At 32.5% G+C, this 21,916-nt stretch overlaps 1 protein-coding gene across 2 annotated transcripts in view; it reads right to left on the bottom strand.

The window, feature by feature from the left end:
• Window positions 1-21,916, bottom strand: part of l(2)34Fd (nucleolar protein 10 lethal (2) 34Fd) — a 238,401-nt gene that overhangs the window by 131,909 nt on the left and 84,576 nt on the right. For both annotated transcript variants that reach the window (XM_090401368.1, XM_090401370.1), the window contains exons 5-6: window positions 13,332-13,468; window positions 4,883-4,948 (exon numbers count right to left, since the gene is read on the bottom strand). In XM_090401368.1, the coding sequence (XP_090257494.1) occupies window positions 4,883-4,948; window positions 13,332-13,468 (203 nt within the window). The remainder of the gene's footprint in view (window positions 1-4,882; window positions 4,949-13,331; window positions 13,469-21,916) is intronic.

Here is a 21,916-nt window from a genome sequence, read left to right as displayed (position 1 = left end):
CTTTACGACAAATAGTCGAGAAAGCATGGAAATATAACAAAGATCTGTATTTAAGTTTTGTCGATTTGGAAAAGGCATATGACAAGGTGCCAAGAGAGAAGCTATTCAATACGCTGCAGTTATATGGTGTCAATGGGGCATTATATCAAGCAATACTTAGTCTTTATTTGAGTTGTGAGTCAGCAGTTAGAATTGAAGGAAGTACAGGAAGATGGTTCAATGTTAAATCTGGTGTGAGACACGGATGTACATTATCCCCTCTGTTATTCATTATCTATATGGATCACATTATGAAGGAATGTGGTATTAAACCTGATATCGAAATTGGAGATGTTAATGTCAGCTCTTTGCTTTATGCGGATGATGTTATACTTCTAAATAAATCCGCTACAAGTCTGCAAGATTCTCTGACTAAATTGAATAGCTGTTGTAATAGATATGGTATGAAGGTCAGCAATAAAAAGACAAAGACAATGAAAATAGGCAGAATCATTGAAAATGTCAACTGTGTTGTGAATGGAGAACCTGTGGAACAAGTAAAACATTTCAGCTACTTAGGCACAATTTTTACTGAAGATGGTAAACTAAATATAGAAATAGACAACAGAATCAGCAAAGCTGGTATGGTGGGAAGTCAATTGAATAAATTCATATGGAATAAGAAAGAAATTAGTCGGAACACTAAATTAGCTGTATACAAGACTGTGTTCAAACCAATTTTAACTTATGGATATGAGAGCTGGGTCAGAAGTAAAACACTTGACCAAAGACTAGAGACCGCAGATATGAGAGTCCTGAGAAAGATTAGAGGCGTGAACAGATGGCATCAATGGCAATATCATATTAAAAATGAGGATATTAGGAAAGAACTTGACATTGTCAGCATCCAGGAATGCGTTAGCAGAGCTAATCTCAGATGGTATGGTCACTTAAATAGAATGGGAGAGGAAAGATTAGCAAAACAAGTGTTCTCTGCCAGGTTGGCAGGAAAACGACCCAGAGGAAGACCAAGATATAGGTGGATTGATACGGTACAAAGTGCCTTAGACGATAGAAATATAAGATCTGATAATGTTGGAGTCTTGACAAGTAACAGACTGATTTGGAGGAAAATTGTAGATAGGAAGTTAGTAATGATGTAATTTTTTCATGTAGTACTGTCATATCCTGTACACCCCTTGAGGGTACATGGCAGGAATTTGATGATGATGATGATGATGAACTTTGAAACCAAAGTTACATTGAGGAGACAAATAAAGTGGTTATAAAGTTAAATTGATCTGATTCTATTCTTTCAATCAATCTGATTTAAGTGGTGTGATATGTGATAATAGTAAATAGGTGAGTAAAAAATAGCTGAATGAATGCTATAAAAATTAACTTTTCTCTATAAGTACAAAGTGCTGAATGTCTAAATTGGAGGAACTCTAATCTGTTTTTTAAGAAATCTGTCATTCCATTTCCAAAAAAAATGAACAGCATTTTGATAAAACTAAAGTGATAAAATAATATAGTCATTAAGAGTAATCATGGTCTCTTCTGATTTTAAAATCTGATATAATAATAAGTTAATTAAGGAAAGAGTAAGATATGAGTAGGAATTATATAAAACACTAAATTCTTATGTCGAAACCTGTAAGAATTGTAGAAGGTGCAGAACTGTGGCTAACTCACATACTGTCCCATGTCCCACCACAAACAACGTTTAAGTCCTGTTCTAGCAACAATGCTAGTATAAATTTCTTTTTTGTATTCAGTGAAGACCTTGTGAAGAAAAGAAAAGCTTCTCGTAAAATAAGAATTTTTCTTATTAGGCAGGATACAGGTGTCAGGTGTGTCCCAGTTGATAAGCATGCTGCTGTCTGCCAATCTACTATTTTGTTTCAGGAGAACTTTGAAGTTATTGCAGTCACTTGAGAATTGAATGTTATTTTACTATGAGTGAATGCTTGTCAGCTGCATTTATGATGGTAGCTATTAAAATTGATGATAAGATTACATCTGCTGGAAAAATAAATTACATTTAAGTCATCATCAATTTTCTAACATGTATCCTCAAGAGGTGTTTAGGTTACTGTAATAACACCATATGATTAAGTTTACTTAATAATTAATTATTATTAATCTCTTATCAACAATTTTCCTCCAAATCAGTCTATTACTTCTGAGAACTCCAATATTGTCATATTTAACATTTTGTGCTTCTAAGGCACTTCAGTCATGAATGCTAAATATTTTTATCACGTAAATAAGTAATAAGTAAAATTGATTAAAGCAGAACAAAAATTTTATAAACATTTCAAACTGTAGCACCTGTTCTTTGCAAATCCTAGCAATATGAAATTACATTGTCAACATAGTTGAAATTACTTGTTAAAAAAAACAAAAAACAATTGTGATGGAGGATATTATGGATCCAGCCATATTTTATAGCCAAATATATAAAATCCTCGATTTCGAATGGCTTGTTGAGAACAAGCAGTTCAAAACAGCTGTCAGGCCAGTGAAACCTAATTAATGCACTAATAAAAGATGGGTATGTGCTCCTGAGCAGACCTTGTGTCTTTTGTGGTGTAATGCAAACCAAGGAAATTCTGATGCTGGATGTTATATTTACATAAGCTCTCTAGTAAATTTTCAGAACTGTTTTAGGTTTCTTTTGAATTTGGCTATAAAATAAGGGATCCATATATCTTCCATCATAATGTAAAAAAATGTGTTTATTCTACTTTTACAATTGACGATGGTGACATGTAAAAACTCTCATAATTTTCTTACTTCACATCATTCAGGAGGTCCTAAAATTAAGTTGTGATAAGTGGATGTACTAAATATGATTAAACATGCAACAAAAAAAAAATTATGGCATTCTTCATTTTGACTAATGAAAAAACTTTATTTTATTCTATTGATAAAAATACTTCATTTTAAACATGTGTTCATGCAATATTAGCTCATAGTAAAACAATCTGCTAATTTCCATTTATTAACTGTTGTATTTTCCATGTATTTTATAACAATGCAGAACAGTCAATTCACAGCTTATTTAGTTCTAATATGGTGCTGTGGGTTTGATTTTTACCATGGTTATGGATGTTGTGTGGTAGATGAATTTCATTTCTAAATGCGCGACCATCATACTGCTTTAAAAAAAGTTCCATATTTGATATTCAGAGTAGAATTTCAAGATTATCTAACCTTTGGCCAAAGGCTGTTTAAGAACACTATCCTGATTCCAGATACCAGAATCATAATGTGATAACAGTCTTTCATGAGTGGGAATGACAAAAATAAATATATAAAAATAAAATAACATGAATTATAGAGACAAGTTTAGCACAAATCAGAAGCTAATAATGTTCTCTTACAGAAATGAGACAAAATTTAAACAATGATCCAGCATCTGCATCAGAATCATATAATAGTTAATTTATCATCAATGTCTCTCACACAAGAAGTAATAGATGCTTTAGTTAAGGGATTATGCAACTTTAACATCACTGAAACTTTACTATTCTAAACCACCTTAGATATACAGGGTCCTCAAAATTCATTAATTCAAGAGTACTCGTCATCCACCAACAGATAGCACTAATAATCCCACTGTTGTTCCATTGCTCCTCCCTCCACACTATTTGGCTAGGTTAAGAACATATTATACAGAAGCCCTGCTCTAGATACCAAATGTGAAATTTTCCATCATGTTCTTGATAAGCAGGGTGAATGTATTTAACAAGGCGATGAAATTTCTGTCATCTAATTAGAAATCAAACAGTGTGGCCATTGCAATTATTTTGCAATCACCTGGACCCCCTCTCTCCCTCCCCCCAGGTGTCTATAGCATTCCTTGCTGATGTGGAACCCCAATATTTTGGACAGACAGGATCACCTGACAAACTATATTGGTCAGGAAAAAAAGAATACAAAAATACATTTGGAATGGAGAACCAAAAAGTAAACTATCTTAAAATTCCTTAGAGAAAGACCACTTCATAAGATGGAAAAAACACCAGGCCACTTCACAAATCTCAATTTAAATCGGAGAGACTGTTCCTGGAAGCAGTATAAGTTCTACAGAACCTGATTAACTGTAACAGAACTGATAGTATGCTTTCACATAGATTTTAGTGCAATGACCTATCTATCCATCAACATTAACAACAGGAATCACCACAAAGAGCACCACTGTCACCTTCCATGCACGTGAACTGTCCTTGTTATCCAGGTCATTTTGGTTTGTTGTCTTCAGTGAGTGTGTAGTATTAAATTGCCTTTGATAATGCTAGCTTAAGCTAGTGAAACATTGGCTTGTAGATAATTAATATGAACTAGTAAATTATTTATTTACATTCCATATCTGCATAGTTTTCTGTTCCAGAAATTTCAATGTGGAAATTCAAATTCATTCATTACAATATGATATTATTTCCAACACAAATCATTATCGCCTACATACTGCAATTTATTTGTGATTCAAAGATGCTGGTTTGAAATCCAGCGAAACATCAGTTACTTAATAAATATTTCTTCTTACCATTGTTTATTATCTCATACATAAACTGAATGACTACCAAGACCTAAAACTTACTACATGGTTAACATTACTGCTGTGTGTGTAATGAAAACAAAGGAAAAAGGCACACAAGTTGTATATATTTGACTTGAGGTACTGAATTTATCATTATTCAAGAAAAGAATAGGTGTTCAAGTTTATTGTTAAAATATTCATTTAACTCTTAACTGTAAAGGCATTAGATATAAAAAAAGATTGTGGACAAGAAGTGAGAATATGGACAGCATCTATTTTATGAAAAGCCTAAGCAAACTCTAAAAATATGCTATTTTCTTAAAAGCAACAATGATTATATGAATTTATTCTTACCTTGAATCTGTGACAAGAGAATTAAGGAAGCGTCCTTGTTCAAGATTCAATCTATACACATCTGGACTATTAAAAATAAAAAGGACAATTCAAAATCAGTGACAATAATTCTATTTAAGAGATTCTATATAATTCTAAAATGCAATGACTTTGCAAACTAAAAAGATTTGTACTTACTCAAGCTCATATAAGCTTAAAACCTTGTCAGTAATGTGAGATGTCAAGCTGTCTCTGCCTGACATGTTACACTTATTCATATCTACTCAATGTATGGTGCACAATTGTACTATCATACTAATAAAATGTGATAGTATAATTGTCTAATGACTAATATTAAACTACAGGTTAATTTGTTTATGATGCAGTCTCTTTCAAGTGTTTAAGACTGGGCAGATGCAGAAAAAGTATCCAGGTTTGATTCTATTCACTGACTAGAGGAGTTACAATTCCTTTTTTTTTTCTGAGCCAGTCAATCAAGGAGATTTTGATTTTCCAAACAAAGAAACTCAGATTTTAACCCTACAATTCACAAAAGTTAGAAAAAGCTCACATGATATTCAATACTCAGCTAGGATTATTATTATTATCTGAGACCTCCAGGATGTCAACAACTCATCGAGGGAGGCTATAAAAAAACTGAAACCTGCTATCATACCTTCTCTTAAATTCATTCACACTATATGCACTCATTACCACTAAGGGCAAATTATTCCACTCACTCACTGCTCTCTGGGAGAAAAACCTAGCTCTTACCCCTTTCTTGACTGTGAACAAACAACTTCCATGGATGCTCTGTGTTCTCTCTCCCCACCTTCCATATAACGAAAAATTTCATCAGTTGATATCCTATGACAGCCATTCAAAAGTTTATAGACCTCTATCATATCACCCCTTTTTCTACTGTTAACCAGAGTCTGCAATCCACATACTCACAATCTGTCCTCATAATCTAAACCCCATGATCCGGATATAATCTTTGTAACTCTTCTTCACACCCTTTCCACAGTTTCTTTATTCCCTTGGAACCTGGGAGACCAAATCTGTGCACAATAATCCATGTGTGTTGTCTTATCAAAGCTTTATAAAGAGGCAAAATGACATGAAAATAAGATGGCAAAAATTATCTGCCAAATTTCTGTGTTGCTTTTGTCCATTTATTGGCTAGGAATTTTTTTTTTTTTTTTAAAATGTCAATCCCACCCTTGGGCCCAATCACAAAATGCTATTAGCCTAAAATACACTAGTACTGTGGATAATCTGGAGATTCAGCTCTAGAAACCAAACTTTGAAACTTTTTCTTTGAAAAGTTCTTTCTCAGAAAATCTTTGATTTTCTGAGAAAGAACTGCATTATATACAGTATGGCACGCACGCACGCACACACACACAAAACCTACTGAATAAAATAAGAGGGTGTCAAAGTTCAGTAGTTTTTTTTTAATTTTTTTTTGCGCCATATTATATATAATACAATGGCAATTTTCTGAGAAAAATGGAAGATGAAAGAGAACAATAATAAAATTTTTGGAACATCAAAAAGTAGCATTTTTATGCTTTCAGTCCATGTATTCAATGAATGCATACAAATTTTCACATCCCTAGATATGAATGCTACAATGTTAATAATATGAAATGGGACACTTCATCTTCAAAATAATCTCTTTCATGAAGATAACCTTTATGTAGCATGTAGCAGACAAATTTGTAATACGTAATTCTGCTTCATGGAGGAACCTCGTAACTCAGTCAGTATAGATGAAGCCCTTTGGTCGGAAAGATCTGGGTTCGATTCCCGTCAGTGACACGAAGAACCTTTATCTGATCTCTTTCGACTAAAGGTAAGTTAGCCAATCTCATATGGAAGTAGGGGGTTTTTTCACCAGGAAAATCAGGTTTTCGCCACCCAGAACAGGTACACTGGCCCGTGAACACGTGCATCTACAGACATAGGACACATTGGGAGGCACAGGACTAATCACCTCATCCGTGATACAGTAGCGGTTAAATGTAGAAAATCCCTCGACACTGCAAGGTAAAAGAGGAGGGAAGGAATAATAATAAGAATTCTGCTTCATATATGCGACACAACACAATAGATGTGGTGTTGTTATGCCGTGGGTGATAACACAATTTTCTTTTCTTTTTTGTTACTCTTTTACTGATAATAGAGCATGTAATAAAATAAAGCACACAAATAACTTGCATGCATTATATGTTAATAAAGAAGTATCTTCCAAACAATCTAAGGCAATACAATTTGATGCTAACTATCACATGCATAATTATGGTGATAAAGGAATTTGTACCACACAGATCATTCATATGCTGTGGAAACACTGGCATGAGATTTTAACATTTCTGCCATCAATTGATTAATCAATCAGTTACGTCATCGTCAGCTGAAAAAAAAAAAAAGGTCATATTCTACATGTGATTTCAATCCATCTTTCCAACATAAGGACAAGTTTTTGTTTTGATTGTTTTAGGAGATATCATGTAAATTCAATTCTGATTATGGAAAAACTGAACGGACAATAAGCTTCCAGAGTGGAAAGAGTCAGTGATATTATTTCCAGTATGAACAACAAAAATTGTTAATTCAACCAGTTTCTCTATGCTCTATGACATACACCATCAGGAATAAAATATACTTTTGAAAAAACCTGTATTAACAGATTGATATCTGAAACATAATTTATGTTTTAGTAATTAATCTGTTAATACAAATTTCTTCAATTTTACATTTTATTCCTGATGATGTACACCATAAGGGTGGAATAAATTTTTTTTTTATTAAGTCTTTTCTTTTTTTGTTCATACTGGAAATTATTATCATCAGTAACCTTAGGGAGTAAATGACTCATTAAGAGAGACTGCAGGATATCTGTATTAAAATTCAGATTAAGTATAAGTATCAGTAGTAATAAGGCATATTATAAAAGTAACTAGTTCAATGTTTGTTTCTTTTTGTATGTGATGAGCAACACATTTTGAGATATAATTTTTATTTCTGACTACTGAAGTCTTGCTTAGATGAAAGATAAATTTATTTATCTTAGATATTAGGTTAATCATATTTTTTTTTATAATAGCTGTCTAAAGTTTTGTAATGTTTGTGTGTTATATTTGTATCTAGACAGGCATTTACAAAATATGTTGTTAATAACAAAGGAACACTATATCATCAGAAGTGATTAAATGAGCTTACCTCAATGTGAGAAAATTGTGAAATGAACTCTTATAATTTCTGCTACTTTCATTTTGAAATTATAATCAAATAAACTTTCCTACTATGAAAAGAACTTTGTCATTTCATGTAGAACACTGAAAGTAGTGCACAATAGAGGACCAAAGCAAAATTTGCTCAGTTGCATTTCCGAGCATGCACACTAGCAAAAGAACATTATCAAAATTGCTAAGGGTTCAGCTGTTGGGGGAGTAGAAAAGGACCACAGCAGGAGAAAAATTAAGGTCGTCTATGTTTTCAATATAAGATGACTGAACAGAAGTTAGAGATGGAAGAATGAGAGAGGATATCCTTGATTGAAGAGATAAGTGAAGTTTTTTTGCAGTCGTTAATCCATATAGGATTATTTTAGTTAAAGCTGAAAGGAGCTTTATTACTCTCCAGTTCACATAGATATATTTCAAGTAAAGTTTGCTTTATTTAAGATTTTCAGTCTGTAAATGATTTCTAACATTTGATATGGTTTTAAATATTTAGAACAGCGCTTCCCAAACTGTGGGGCATGCCCCCCCCCCCCTGCAGCTAGTTTTGTTGAGGGGGGACATGAAATAATGAAAACAAATTTAAAATGTTTTAAGACTAAGTAGATATTTTTTATCTTTAAAAGAAACATATTTAATTTTTATTATTTCTTTTTTGTTATTTTTTATATTTAATGGAAAAAATCACATTGGTGTTGGTTCACAAATTCTGCTTCCTGCATATTTCGGCGCTTAATGAATATTAGTAAATATATGCTTATTCGTATAAGCTTTATTTCAAAGGTATTGATAAGAAGCACAAAAAAAGCTTACAAATGCAAAATCTTGTGCTCATTTAAAATGGTCAAGTTTTTCACGCTTTAAATTAATGTTTCATTGCTAGTGTACACAGGTGCTGCGATGGTGGGAAGGAAATATGCTTGATGTGTATGTTTTGTATTGAATATAAATACTATAAATATTATAATAATATATATCTGTATTAGGATTTTTTTTTTTGATGGGGGCTGTTAAATCTTTTAATTTTTCCAAAGGGGGCCTTGACATCCATAACTTTGGGAAGCACTCTTTAGAAGACAAATTTGTTCTGAAAAGTTAAAACTCTTGATAAGGTTTTTAAGAAAAATGTTGAGACTTTCACATAAAAAGTTAATTCATTCTAATACTGAAATGCACTGGATGAAGATATGTTTTCTTCAGCTTAGATATTTTACATCTAAGTTTCAATTTGACTGGCTTATGTTGCTGTCATATAGAGAGCAGTTTCTGTGTTAGTCTTTCTCCTGTGTGAATTCAAGAAGAAATAATTTTCATAAAAAAGCAAAAGACTAAAGTTTCAGAAGTTTTATCTATACAGGATAACTATTTGCTCATAAAAATTAAATGGAAGCTGTGTAGCTTCAGTTTTTCACATTGTTTGAAGTTAGTTTAAAGAAAACAGTGCCGCTTGTGTAGTAAAATAGTGGATGTTGTATACAACTGCTGCTTGTAAATTAAAAATTTTTATTTTGGCTATAAGGCATTTGAAGACTCAATTTCTTAACAGGCAAATGGTTATTGGATTAATTTAAAAGATAAGATGCTAATGCGATGCCCTGGGATATGAATATCTGTGTGCAAGCTAGATTTGGAGTTTAGTCACAGTGTTTTCTTTTTATTTTAAAATTAAGATTATAACTACTTGGAATGTGAGGAAATAAGTAATTAAAAATAAATACCCCCCCCCACAGATATATACATATAAAGACATGCATCATCCACACCAGTTGTTATACCTTCTCTTAAACTCATTTACACTAGATGCACTTACTATTTCAACGCAAACTGTTCCAATTACTCACTACTCTATGAAGGAAAAATCTAGCTCTCATTCCTTCCTTTATCACACACAAAACTTAACTTCCATGGATGGCCCTTGTCCGCTCATCACCTTTCATATTTTAAAAAAATTTCCTCAACCGATATTCTATATCATCCTTTCAGATGTTTATAAGGCCTCTAGCCTTTGTAGCTCAGTCAGTTTGGATGATGATGATGTTCTTTGGTTAGCAAAACTACATTCAAATCATGTCTATGCAAGGAATCTTTATAGGACTTTTCCACTGAAGGTGAGTTGGCTGGTCTCATACCAAGGTGGCAATTTTTTTTCTCCCAGAAACTTCACTTTTTTTGTCCCCCAAACTGGAGAAAAAATGCAATTGACAGAGAAAAATACATTATAACCAATGACTATAATAGTTTGATAAGATAGTACCATACTTGCCAATACAGACCTCATGGATGTTGTATCATTATCTGGTAACTATATCACTTCACTTTCTTCTGTTTACAAGCGTCTATAAGTCCAAATACTTACTCTCAATCCATTCTCATAATCTACATTCCATAACTGATACCATGTTTATAAAATTTCTTTTCATCCTTTCTACAGCTTCTTCAACACCTAGAATTCAGGAGATTGAATCTATGCATAATAGTCCAGGTGCAGTCATATCAAGGATTGCTAAAGAGGTAAAAAAAACTTCCTTATCTTTACATGTCAATGTTTATTTTCGCATTGCAATTATTCCTCAGCGCACTGTATTTGCAATTTTTGCTGCTTTGTACATTAAATTCCTATCCAGCATAATTCTAGTATCCTCAGTTTCTCCATGCATAATCCCACCAATATAATATACTACCTGGAAATCTTGCCACACCCAAATATGCTTATTAACATCGAATCGAAAGCCATTATCATTTGTCCACAGATCCAACACATTCCAATCATTGTGTAAGTGTTGCATATCTGTAGCATCCATGACGGCCTATTTCTGAATCATCAGCAAACAACTGAACATCACCTGTCAGATCCTTTCCAATATCATTAATGTATAAACTGAACAACAATGGTCCAAGGACTGATCCCTGGGTTACACCACTGGTAACCTTAACACGTTCGCTGCCACGCTCCTCGGGCATAGTTTGTTCCCACACACAAAGCGCTTTCGCATCTTCGAGGTCACTACGAGTAATCTTGTAGCCGGCTTATCAGACAGAATTCTGTTTCATACATCAACTACGAGTAATCTCGTATTACCCACGTCTTCAAGGTCACTACGAGTAATTTCATAGCTGGCTTATCAGACAGAATTTTGTTTCATACGCCAACTACGAGTGTCTTGTATCACCCCCACCTATACATATTACATGCGCTGATGACCATGTTTATTGCATCTAGTCTCTAAAAACTTTCAGCTTCGCCATGACCAGTAAAAGAAAACCCTGATAAAGAATTAGAAGCTTACGCTAATATGAGCTATGATGAATTTAATGAATTCATCATCGCAAATGGAAGGATAAGAGGGAAGTTCTTTCCATTTCAAATATGCACAAATTTGAAATGGTTGAAGTGAAAAATTGGAATGGTAAAATTCGATTAAAACCAAATATCGTTAGGGACTATAATTTGGGTATGTCAGTCATCGATCTATCCATGATCAAATGCTTTCTTACTTTTCCGCCTTACGAAAGACAATTAGATGGCCAAAGAAATTGGCAATATGCATTTTTGATATTCTTGTTCTTCTTCTTCTACGTGTTATTCCCACTTCCTATGCAGGGTCCGCGTGTTACTTAGATGCGACTTCTTGTTAGTACTACTCCCAACCGACCTGTCGCCTAGTCTGCCGCTGGGGGGGATATATTTTTGACTGTAGAGGCGTATGTTCACGGGGCCTGTTTGCGGGATGAAAAACGCCAGATAAACTGGCGGAAAAAACCCTACTGACCGCGTCCAAGACTGGCTAACTTGGCTATGCCTGAGGAAGATCCTTAAATTCCTCACGTCTACAACGGGAATTGAACCTGGGACTTGAATATACATTCAAAATGCACATAAATTTTATAATATAATTACCAGAAATGTGACTGCGTTAAAATTTAGAGATCAATTTATCTCAGTTTTTGTTGGAATGGATGAGCTTACAGCATCACTGAATATCAGCAAGATTCAGGATTTCATTATTTGGAAATTTAACCACCTACAGAAAAAAAGAATCACCCAACAAAGCCATGCCGAGTATGTACACGAAACACATTTGTCCTGTTTGCCAGGAAAAACCACCATTATGCATGGAAAATTGTTTTAAAGCATTTCATTCATAATTTGAATAAATTGGTTTTTATTTTATTGATTTTATTAGTTTTAATTTGATTTACAAATTACGGATTAACTCATGCATGGCATAGGAGGTCGGTAATCGACATATGAGTATATTCGTAGTTGGCTTCTGAGGCACATATATAATATACTATATTTTAGCTGAAATTATTTCCCTTCTACCAAGCCCCCCGATGTGCTCTCTGCATTATTCATAAGCAAAGGGTCCAAATTAAGGTACTTATACTAAGGGTTAACTCATGCTTAGTATAGGAGGTCGGTAATCAACATACGAGTATATTCATAGTTGGCTTGTGAGGCTCATATATCAACTACAAGTATACTCGTAGTTGGCAACGAACGTGTTAAATCTAGCAGATTCACTCCCACCCACTTATCCAAATCAATAGTTTATATTCCAATCCCTTATCCTTCAGTTTATGCAACAGCGTTTCCTATGCTATCCTAACAAATTACTAGCAAAGTCAAACAGTATCCATTCCCTTTATCCTCAACTGTAACATGATTATAAAATATGGGCAAAGTGCTCAGACATGACCTTCATTTAATAACTCTATGCGGTTACCTATCCCAGCTTGTCTGTCAACTCATTTCTGTATGCAAGTTCTTACCAACTTCTTTCAAATGTTCACCACCACTACTCCAGAGATCCTTGATAGGGCAGTAGTAAGAAATATCAGTTTTTACACTACAGCATGACTACCGTACACACTGAGACTCAAATTATACAAACATGTCAAAGGACCATCCAGTTCAGCTGACAATTCCTTTAACATTTGCTGATATCCCATCTGTCCCTTTTGTTCAATTCTTATCTTGGTTATGCAATGATGAAAACATCAAAATAACAAAAACTGAAGTTTTCTGCTGCATTTAAATATCTGAGTATTTTTTTTTTATTATATTAGAAATGGAGAGGAATGTCAGCTTTACAAAAAAAAAAAATATATATATATATATATATACATACATATATATTATTTATAAAGAGAAATAAAAAAAATAAAAAGTGCATTATAGAACCTTTAATATATTGAAATGAAATAATTCAGCTCCTAACCTTGCACCAACACAGTACAAATCACATGAAGGAAAGTGATATGCAATGTCTCGACCAAACTTTGGAATCCTCAATCGATAGTAGCGACCATACGCAGCATGAAATTCCAGATGTCTGTCAGATTGAAGCAAAATAAGCTATAATAGATGGAATATTAAATACTCTTAATATTTAATTCATAAATATATTTTTAATTGTATATCAAAATACAGCTACTACTGCACATGCATTAAAAAAATGCACACTACCTCATCTCTATGAAAAGTGAGATGTTTTAATCGCTATTTTAAAATAAATAAAAATACTGATTTATTAAGAGGTTCTTAATAATGAGAATTTTTAATTTTTAAGCATCTTAGTTTAAATATCAGATATTATGACTGTTTAACCATACTAATAATTATTAGTATTATAATTATATATTATAATATAGAGTTAGGTTATCAAATTTTCAGACAGAAAAAAAAAATTATAGAGGAAAAAAACTTGTGCATATCTATATTTACCAGAAAAAACTTTCAAGGAAATTCTAAATGAGACAATGCATACATTGCAATAACATATGAAATTACAGTTGGTTTGCGAAAGAATAAAAATACAAAGACTATAAGTCTGAATCCCACATGGATGCCTTTAAAATCCTATTCTGGATCGGTTCCTTGTGTTAATCCATCTTGATTTACACTTACATATAGATCTGAATTGCACGTACAGGTATTCAAAACCAAATCTGATGGAATAGGTTAGTTAATGCTTATTCCTCAAGTACCCAATGTGGTTAGGCTGGAAGAACATGCATTTTTCCAGCCAGTTTGCCTGTTTTGAGGGAGGACAATTCCTCCACTTCCATATGAGACTAGCTAACTCACCATTTGATTGAAAACGCCCGATAAAGATTCCTCATATCATAGATGGGATTCAAACCCAGATTTTTCCAACTAAAATTTTTATCTAAACCAACTGAGCTTTGGAGGCTATTTGAGTTAAAAAGGTTCTTAAAATAAAGTAAATAAATAATAAATAATAATAATAATAATAACAACAACAACAACAACAAATAAGCTTAGTGCTAGCCTGGTGCATCATAAGGCACAGATATGCATCAGTCAATTGGTAAACTCAGATCTTTCCAACTAAAGTTTTCATCGAAACCAACTGAGCTATGGAGGCTATTTGAGTTAAAAAGGTTCTTAAAAAAAATAAGTAAATAAATAAATAATAATAACAATCACAAATAAGGTTAGTGCTAGCCTGGTGCATCATAAGGCACAGATATGCATCAGTCAATTGGTAAACTCTAACTTGGTGTGTACACTTTTAATTGAAGTGGAGGTTGCTAGGTTTAGTACTTCTAAAGACAAAACGTTTCATAAAAGCGAAATTTACAAATTTGTATCTCTTTGGGAAAGAGTTGTAAATTGTGAAGGTGCTTATTTTAATGAATAAAGCATTTTATGAAAAACCCCATAACCGTTTTTGGTTACCTGATACTAGTAATATGTACTATAGATCACTCAAGGAAAAAAAAATAGTGAAGGAAAATAAGAGCTTCCTTCTTCTCCTTTTTATGAATATGAATGAATACACTTCCCCAAAAGATAAATTTATTTTGTACTCAGTGTGTACTTTTTTTTCCTTCTACATTTTAAGTAATACTGAAGAATCCTTATATATTGCAATCCATTTTGCAAAAGTACTGTATACAAAGTTGAAGTGCAGGCATTCAATTTCAATAATTGTATAGTTAACAATTCCAGTGTAGAGTGTAATCTATGTAATGAGCAGAATAATGCATACGTTAAATGTAAATTTTCTGAAAGAGTTACTATTCCATATCAAAATGTAATTTTCTTTTCAGCATCAGTCTTATAATATCAAAGCTAAAATCATTTGATGTGCTGGAATCGTAACTTTTCTTCAGCTGTATTCCATTCACCAACAATAAGTTGGTGGTTAAGAGTAATGTTGATAATATATTTTTTCCTTTACTGTTTTCTTTATTCTACCACTGGTACTATGTAGCAATATTCCTTCCTATAAACTTCAACAGTTATGTCAAAAAGAAAAGAAGAAAAAACAATCATGGTTTCAGAATAGATACATAGTCATATTTGTTTATAATTTGAGATGGAAAAAAAGGTGTGAAAATTATTTTTATTAATGTAAAATTATTGCCTTAATATCGAAGGCATCTTCAGTACAATCACAATAGAACACAATGAAAATACAAATAGAATTATTTTAAAAATGCGCCCTTATAGCACAAGACAACAAAAACCAGTCGATTAGGAATTTTATTGACTAGTAATTGTCTTATCTTACTATGATGGCACATTTTAAAATAATTCTATTATTTGTATTTTGTGTTCCATCAATGTTCTGAAGATGCCTTTTATATTTTACATAAATTTTATAAAACTTCTACATGAATAAATAATTTTCGTGTAAATCTTTTTTTGTTTCAAAAAAAAAAAACACTTGTATTTTCTTTCCACTTATTTTTACTTTGATTCCTTGCATTATATCTACTGTCAAAAATATTCAAGAATAATTTTTGGAACCTAACAAAAATATTTTTTTAAATCAAAATTAATTATATTTTGATATGACTTGCAAAAAATGAAATCAAACCAATATATATATATATATATATATATATAGAAAGTTTTTTACCTTGGGTATATACTATGTTAAAGATACCAAGCAATTTTATAAACTAGGTTTTAATCCTTTTTTTACCCAAGTAAGCAAACAGACAAGTAAATCAATTAATGTGCCTGCATGTAGTGCAAGTCTGAGGCAACTCATGGTGTATGCACCTTTACCACGAGTTGCCTCAGACTTGCACTACATGCAGGCGCAAACTTGACTTACTTGTCTGTTTGCTTACTTGGGAAAAAAGGGAGATTAAAACCTGGCTTATAAAATTGCTTGGTATCTTTAACACACACACACACACACACACACACACACACACACACACACACACACACACACACACACAAATACATACATATATATAATTCAAAACTACTTCATAAAATGAATATAAACAATCAAAATTCGAGCACTTGTACACTTTGCTATATTTTCAATAAGTAAGAAAATATAAATTAAGAAATATTAAACAATGAATACAAATTAAAAACGGTTTCACCTTGTAAACATCTTCATACTAGAATTCAACATTTTCTGGTACTGTTTCATAAACATGAAGCCCTAGTGGAATGTTAATGCTGTTTGTCATTCAATGTACTAAGATTTTAAGGAAAGAAGTCCAGGAAAATGAAGTTCAGAGACATTCCAGTATTCATTCTGTGGTATATATATATATATATATATATATATACAGGTAACCCTCGTATAATGCAGATGTAAGGTTCCACAGAAATGGAGCGTTATATAAATCACGTTATGCGAGACTCAGATCACATAGAAAAATAGGGTTAGGTTCCGAAATCGTTTTTTTTTTTAAATTATATAAACAAAATGACATATTCAACAAAAATATATTTTTATTTAATTCAGATAATTCAGATAAGTTAAGAAAACATATAAATTATGAAACAAATACATAGTATAAAATTATAAAAATTACAAATTGCACATAAACTTCATTGTGCATAATGCATAAATGTTTTAGGTAAAATAAAATAAAGTTCATAATTAATCTTCTATCCAAATCATTAGAGATCTCTCCATTTTTTTTTAAATTAGAATATCGCGTACACGAGCAATGCACTTTGAACTTACCGTTGACCCAGCAATAAACACTTTCACAGATTTTATGTTCATTTTGTTTAATTGTTCGAATTGTTGATTCATTTAAATTCAAAGTCCTTGCAACAACCACTGGTTTTTCTCAATTTTTCAACCAATCCATGATTTAATTTTTTCTTTGAGAGAAACGAATTTTGTTTTCAATGTTGATTTTTTCCTTTCATTGCAGTTTGTGGCCATTACTATAAAAATAAATTTTTTACATAAAAAATGCATTACATATTACCTATGTAACTCACCAGAAAATAAAGTGCTCAGTTTGAGATTAACCCACTTATGATTTTTAATGTGCTTTCCTGGCAGAAAATGAAGACAACTTTCAACAATAAACACTTTATACAGTAAACAATTGATATACATGCACGCTAAAGAGTATTTTCCCTAATATAAATTCGCTACCTATAACGACATGCGTGATACAGGCAGATGCAAATTTAATGAAGATAAAATTTGGTTTTCAAGTCGCATGGTGAAAAACATATGAAAAGATAAAGGGTTACTACAATTTGTAGACCGTGTTTTTATCAAAACCGCGTTGTAATAAGTACCACGTTGAACAAGGGTTACTATAATTTGTAGACCGCGTTATACGAGGGTTACCTGTGTATATGTATGTGTATATATATATATATATATATATATATATATATATATATATATATATATATATATCATCATCATAACATTAAATACGGGTATAGATCATATTGGTCTCTTCCAGTCTCATTATCCATCCAATATCCTTTTTTGAGGTCTACCTTGCCTTCTCTTTCCAATTGGCTTATATATATATATATTAAAGATACCAAGCAATTTTATAAGCTAGGTTTTAATCCTTTATCCCAAGTAAGCCAACAGACAAGTAAGTCATGTTTGCACCTGCACGTAGTGCATGTCTGAGACAACTCGTGGTAAAGGCGGAGTAAGTTCCGATCACTTTCCTCAGTATTTTTCTCTAATGCAAAACACATCCCCTTGCAGAGATATATGATGCTATGCATTAAAGGCAAGAACCACTACCCAGATCAGTTTCAACCTTTATTGAGGTCTCGTCAGTTGGAGCCAGATCTAAAAATGCCAAGGTTGAAGTAATGCAGAGCTTATAAATTTTACCTAAACAAGTTGCCACAAGGTGCTTTGGCCTTATTAAATAAAAATCTCAGGATGAGAGTAAGATGTAGAAAGTTTTCTACCTTGAGTATAGAGTATATTAAAGATACCAAGAAATTTTATACAACTAGGTTTTAATCCTTTTTCCCAAGTAAGTCAAGTTTGTGCCTGCACATAGTGCAAGTGTGAGGCAACTTGTGGTAAAGGTGGAGTAAGCTCCGATCACTTTCCTTAGTATTTTCCCCTAATGCAAAGCACATCTCTTTGCAGAGATGTATGATGCTATGATTAAAGGCAAGGGCCACTACCCAGACCGATTTCGACCTTTATTGAGGTCTCGTCGGTGGGAGCCAGACCTCTCATCCTGAGATTTTGGACTCCCTGGAGGTGTCATGTAATAATAATAATAATAATAATTTTCTCTTCCCAGGCATAAAATTATTTATGGCATGCTTATATTTCAAAACATGACATATAATGTTCAATCATTGCTAAGCTGTCTCAAAAGCATTAAAAAGTCATGTTTTTTGAAACCCTCCTTGCACTTCCAGAAGTAATGCAATTACTTTTAAATCACAATTATTTCAATTGTTAGGCATTGAAATGTACTACTTCCATCAGCTTGGCATATGTTCAAGTCTCCTTCATACTTATTAAATCAAAAGGTATGAAATATGTTATTAAATGCAAAACACTGCCTTTAAGGTTGGTACTTGTGTGAATGTGTTTACATTCACACAAGTACCAATTTTTCAGCTCATGAACTTCATTAAAAGCTGTAGATCATGACAGAAAAAATAAAATTTGAAGCAGATGAAAGTTCTGAAATACCACTTGAGAGATGTCATATAGGCATGTCTTTCACCATATTAACTTAAAAATGCCAAGAAATTATATTCTTGTTTAATCCTTTATCCAGGTGTAATTTGGATAAATATTAGATTAGATTAGTTCAAGTGGACAGAGTTTTGTGACAGCTTTAAAATTGCTTTCATCTGATGACAATGGCTTCCTACCCACACCAGAAAAAGAAAGTTCTTCATCCATCAGTACTGCAATATCTTTCAGTGATAGTCAAGTAGTGGATACTGGGTAATGATCTATGGCAGAAAAAAGTTTGGGTGTGCTATCAAATGACTGTTTTCATAGAAGATCCGGATGCATTTGTTAAACAGGTAACAATGTGCTACCTAATTGTTTAGTTCTCTAAATCACTGGCACCCAGAAGTCAGATCTTTACCTGAATCCATGGAGTCAAATTAACTTTAGAAAGTATGCAACAATAATGAGGCTTTAAAAAAAAAAGTTAGTCCCTTATTTCATATCAAAAGTAATGAAAGTAAGAGTTCTTATCACATATGTTGCTGCTGATTCTTGTTACACAAACCACACATTATAAAAGCAAGGAGAAATTCAAATATATTGGAGAACAAATAAAAACTCTAACAGAACAAGTTGGTGTTGAAATACTTACATTATTTCTAGGTTCTCAAGGCATGCGGCATAGCACTACATGCCTTAAGAGTCACAACAGCTATAAAAGTAGAAGCACAATTAAGTGACAATAATGTAAACGTTTTAGTATTATTACTGATAATTCACGATAGTCTATTAAAAGCATATATTTCTGTAAAATGAATCTTTAGGTGATGGAATTTTTTGGATTGCAGATTTAGATTCAACATCTTGAAATACTTTAGTATCATCTAACTATTCATTTTAGTTACAAAAAGAGTTTTAATCTACTGAACCATGTAATGCATTTTTATCAGCCCAAATTAAAACAACAATAATGATATATCACATATAAAAATGCAACATGAATTTCAGGTCTGGATATTTCATTTAGCAATTGAGTGCAAGAAAAAAAATATTTTAATTCTCTGAAAAACCAGTCATTTTTTTTTGTAATAAAGCAAATTAAAATATAACTTAAATAACTGGAATAACATTAAACATTAGTTAATGCTGCAAATTAAATAAGAATGGCATTTTCTCAAACCACTTTTCTACATTTGTTCAAATAAAAATCCAGACTCTTTTTGTAACTAAAGGCCAGATAAGTTTCATTCAGGTGTAATGATTGAGAAAACAAGAACCACATTTTCCTGATACAATGAACAAAGCCAAAATTCTATCATCATTATCCAAGACAATGACACTGCCTGAATAAACAGATAACTTGAATTTTGCTACACACACACATGGAACCAAAAATGTTTCTATACGGTGCAAGTGCTAGACAGAACCTATGCCAGATTTCAAATATTGACTCTTGCTACTTCTAGCTAGAAACTAACTGGCCCTCTTCTGATCAGGAGGAAGAAGGTAAAGTTAAAAATCCTGCCACCTAGCAGATATTTGAACTAAAAACCTAATGGGATGTAGAAGTTGTAATATGTTTTTTAATCTGCTTATGGCAAAATAGTTTCACCGTGAAGTTAAAAGTATATAACATATGTTATTTAAGGTATGAAGATCTTTTTCATTCCATCTTTTCAATAATGCACAACTGCTAAAATAACTTGCTTGTAAACAAAATGTATATTACTTATGAAAATGGAGAGTTTATATTAAATTTCAAAGGTTTTGCTGGCCTGATTGATCAAGTAGACAGCACTTCTACACTCAACCATCAAGCTATCGATTAGTATCACGGGCATATAGGATTATCAATGCCTTTATGTGGTAGATGAATTTCACTGCCTGATGTGAGACCGCCGTACCACTTATTGGTGGTCTTAAGTAGCTTGAAAAAGTTCCAAATTTGCTCTCTAGAGTAGACTTCTAAATTATCTAACAATCAGCCCACCCATAGTAATAACACTTAAGGTATTATAAGATTATTATCTCTAATGATTGGGAGTCGCTAAAAAAATATTGTTTTCCTACCATGCAAGCCTTTTATGCGGTATTTTGCTATATTCAAGGTTGGAATGGTAAAAGCACAGTTAAAAAAAAAAGAGCCAAATACCTTGAAATATAAATACACCTTAATCACCTCAAATCCTATCCATGGATTTGATGACAACACCACCTCATCACTCTGCTTCTGACAAGTCCTGTAGTGCAAACATTCCAAGCTTCCACCATTTTAATATTTTTTTTGAGCTATTTCACTATATTCTAGGGTGGAATACAGAAAGCTCAAAAACTTTGAAAAGAGCCAAACATCTTAAAAAATAAATGATCTCTCATCAGCTCAAATTCTATCTATGATTTTCTGATAACAAGTATACAACCATTGTTCCTCTTTTAAGAATCCTTTCAGTGCTTATGCATTCCAAGATTCAAGATCTCTCATAAACCAATGTTTCTCAACCTTCTTTCATGTGTGTATATCCCATTTTTTAGTATTAGCTTTTGTGGCACATCCCCCACACCTTTTCCCCCTTGCCAGTGTTGAGACACTGACAAAACCCATAAAAGTTAGCAGAGCAAAAAAACTATGAATTAATTAAAATTTTTAAATATTCATACAAATTTAAATACATCATCAAATCTTTCAAAAATTGTATAGATCTGGCATCACTGCAAAGACCGTTGAATCGTATTGGCCTTTCGGAAACATTCGTGCTTTCATCATGGAAAGTCTTGAATGTTTCTGTGAGTATAAATAAGGCTTGAAATGGCAAGACGGCAGTAACACTGCAACAGTGAGAAGTCGATGGTCGACGTTATTTAACTCCTATTTG

The sequence above is a fragment of the Typopeltis vanoorti genome, chromosome 12 (assembly GCF_054136105.1).
Source record: "Typopeltis vanoorti isolate ZY-2024b chromosome 12, IOZ_Tvanoo_1.0, whole genome shotgun sequence".
Taxonomy (NCBI): Eukaryota; Metazoa; Arthropoda; class Arachnida; order Uropygi; family Thelyphonidae; genus Typopeltis; species Typopeltis vanoorti.
This window is presented reverse-complemented; position numbering and strand designations above follow the sequence as displayed.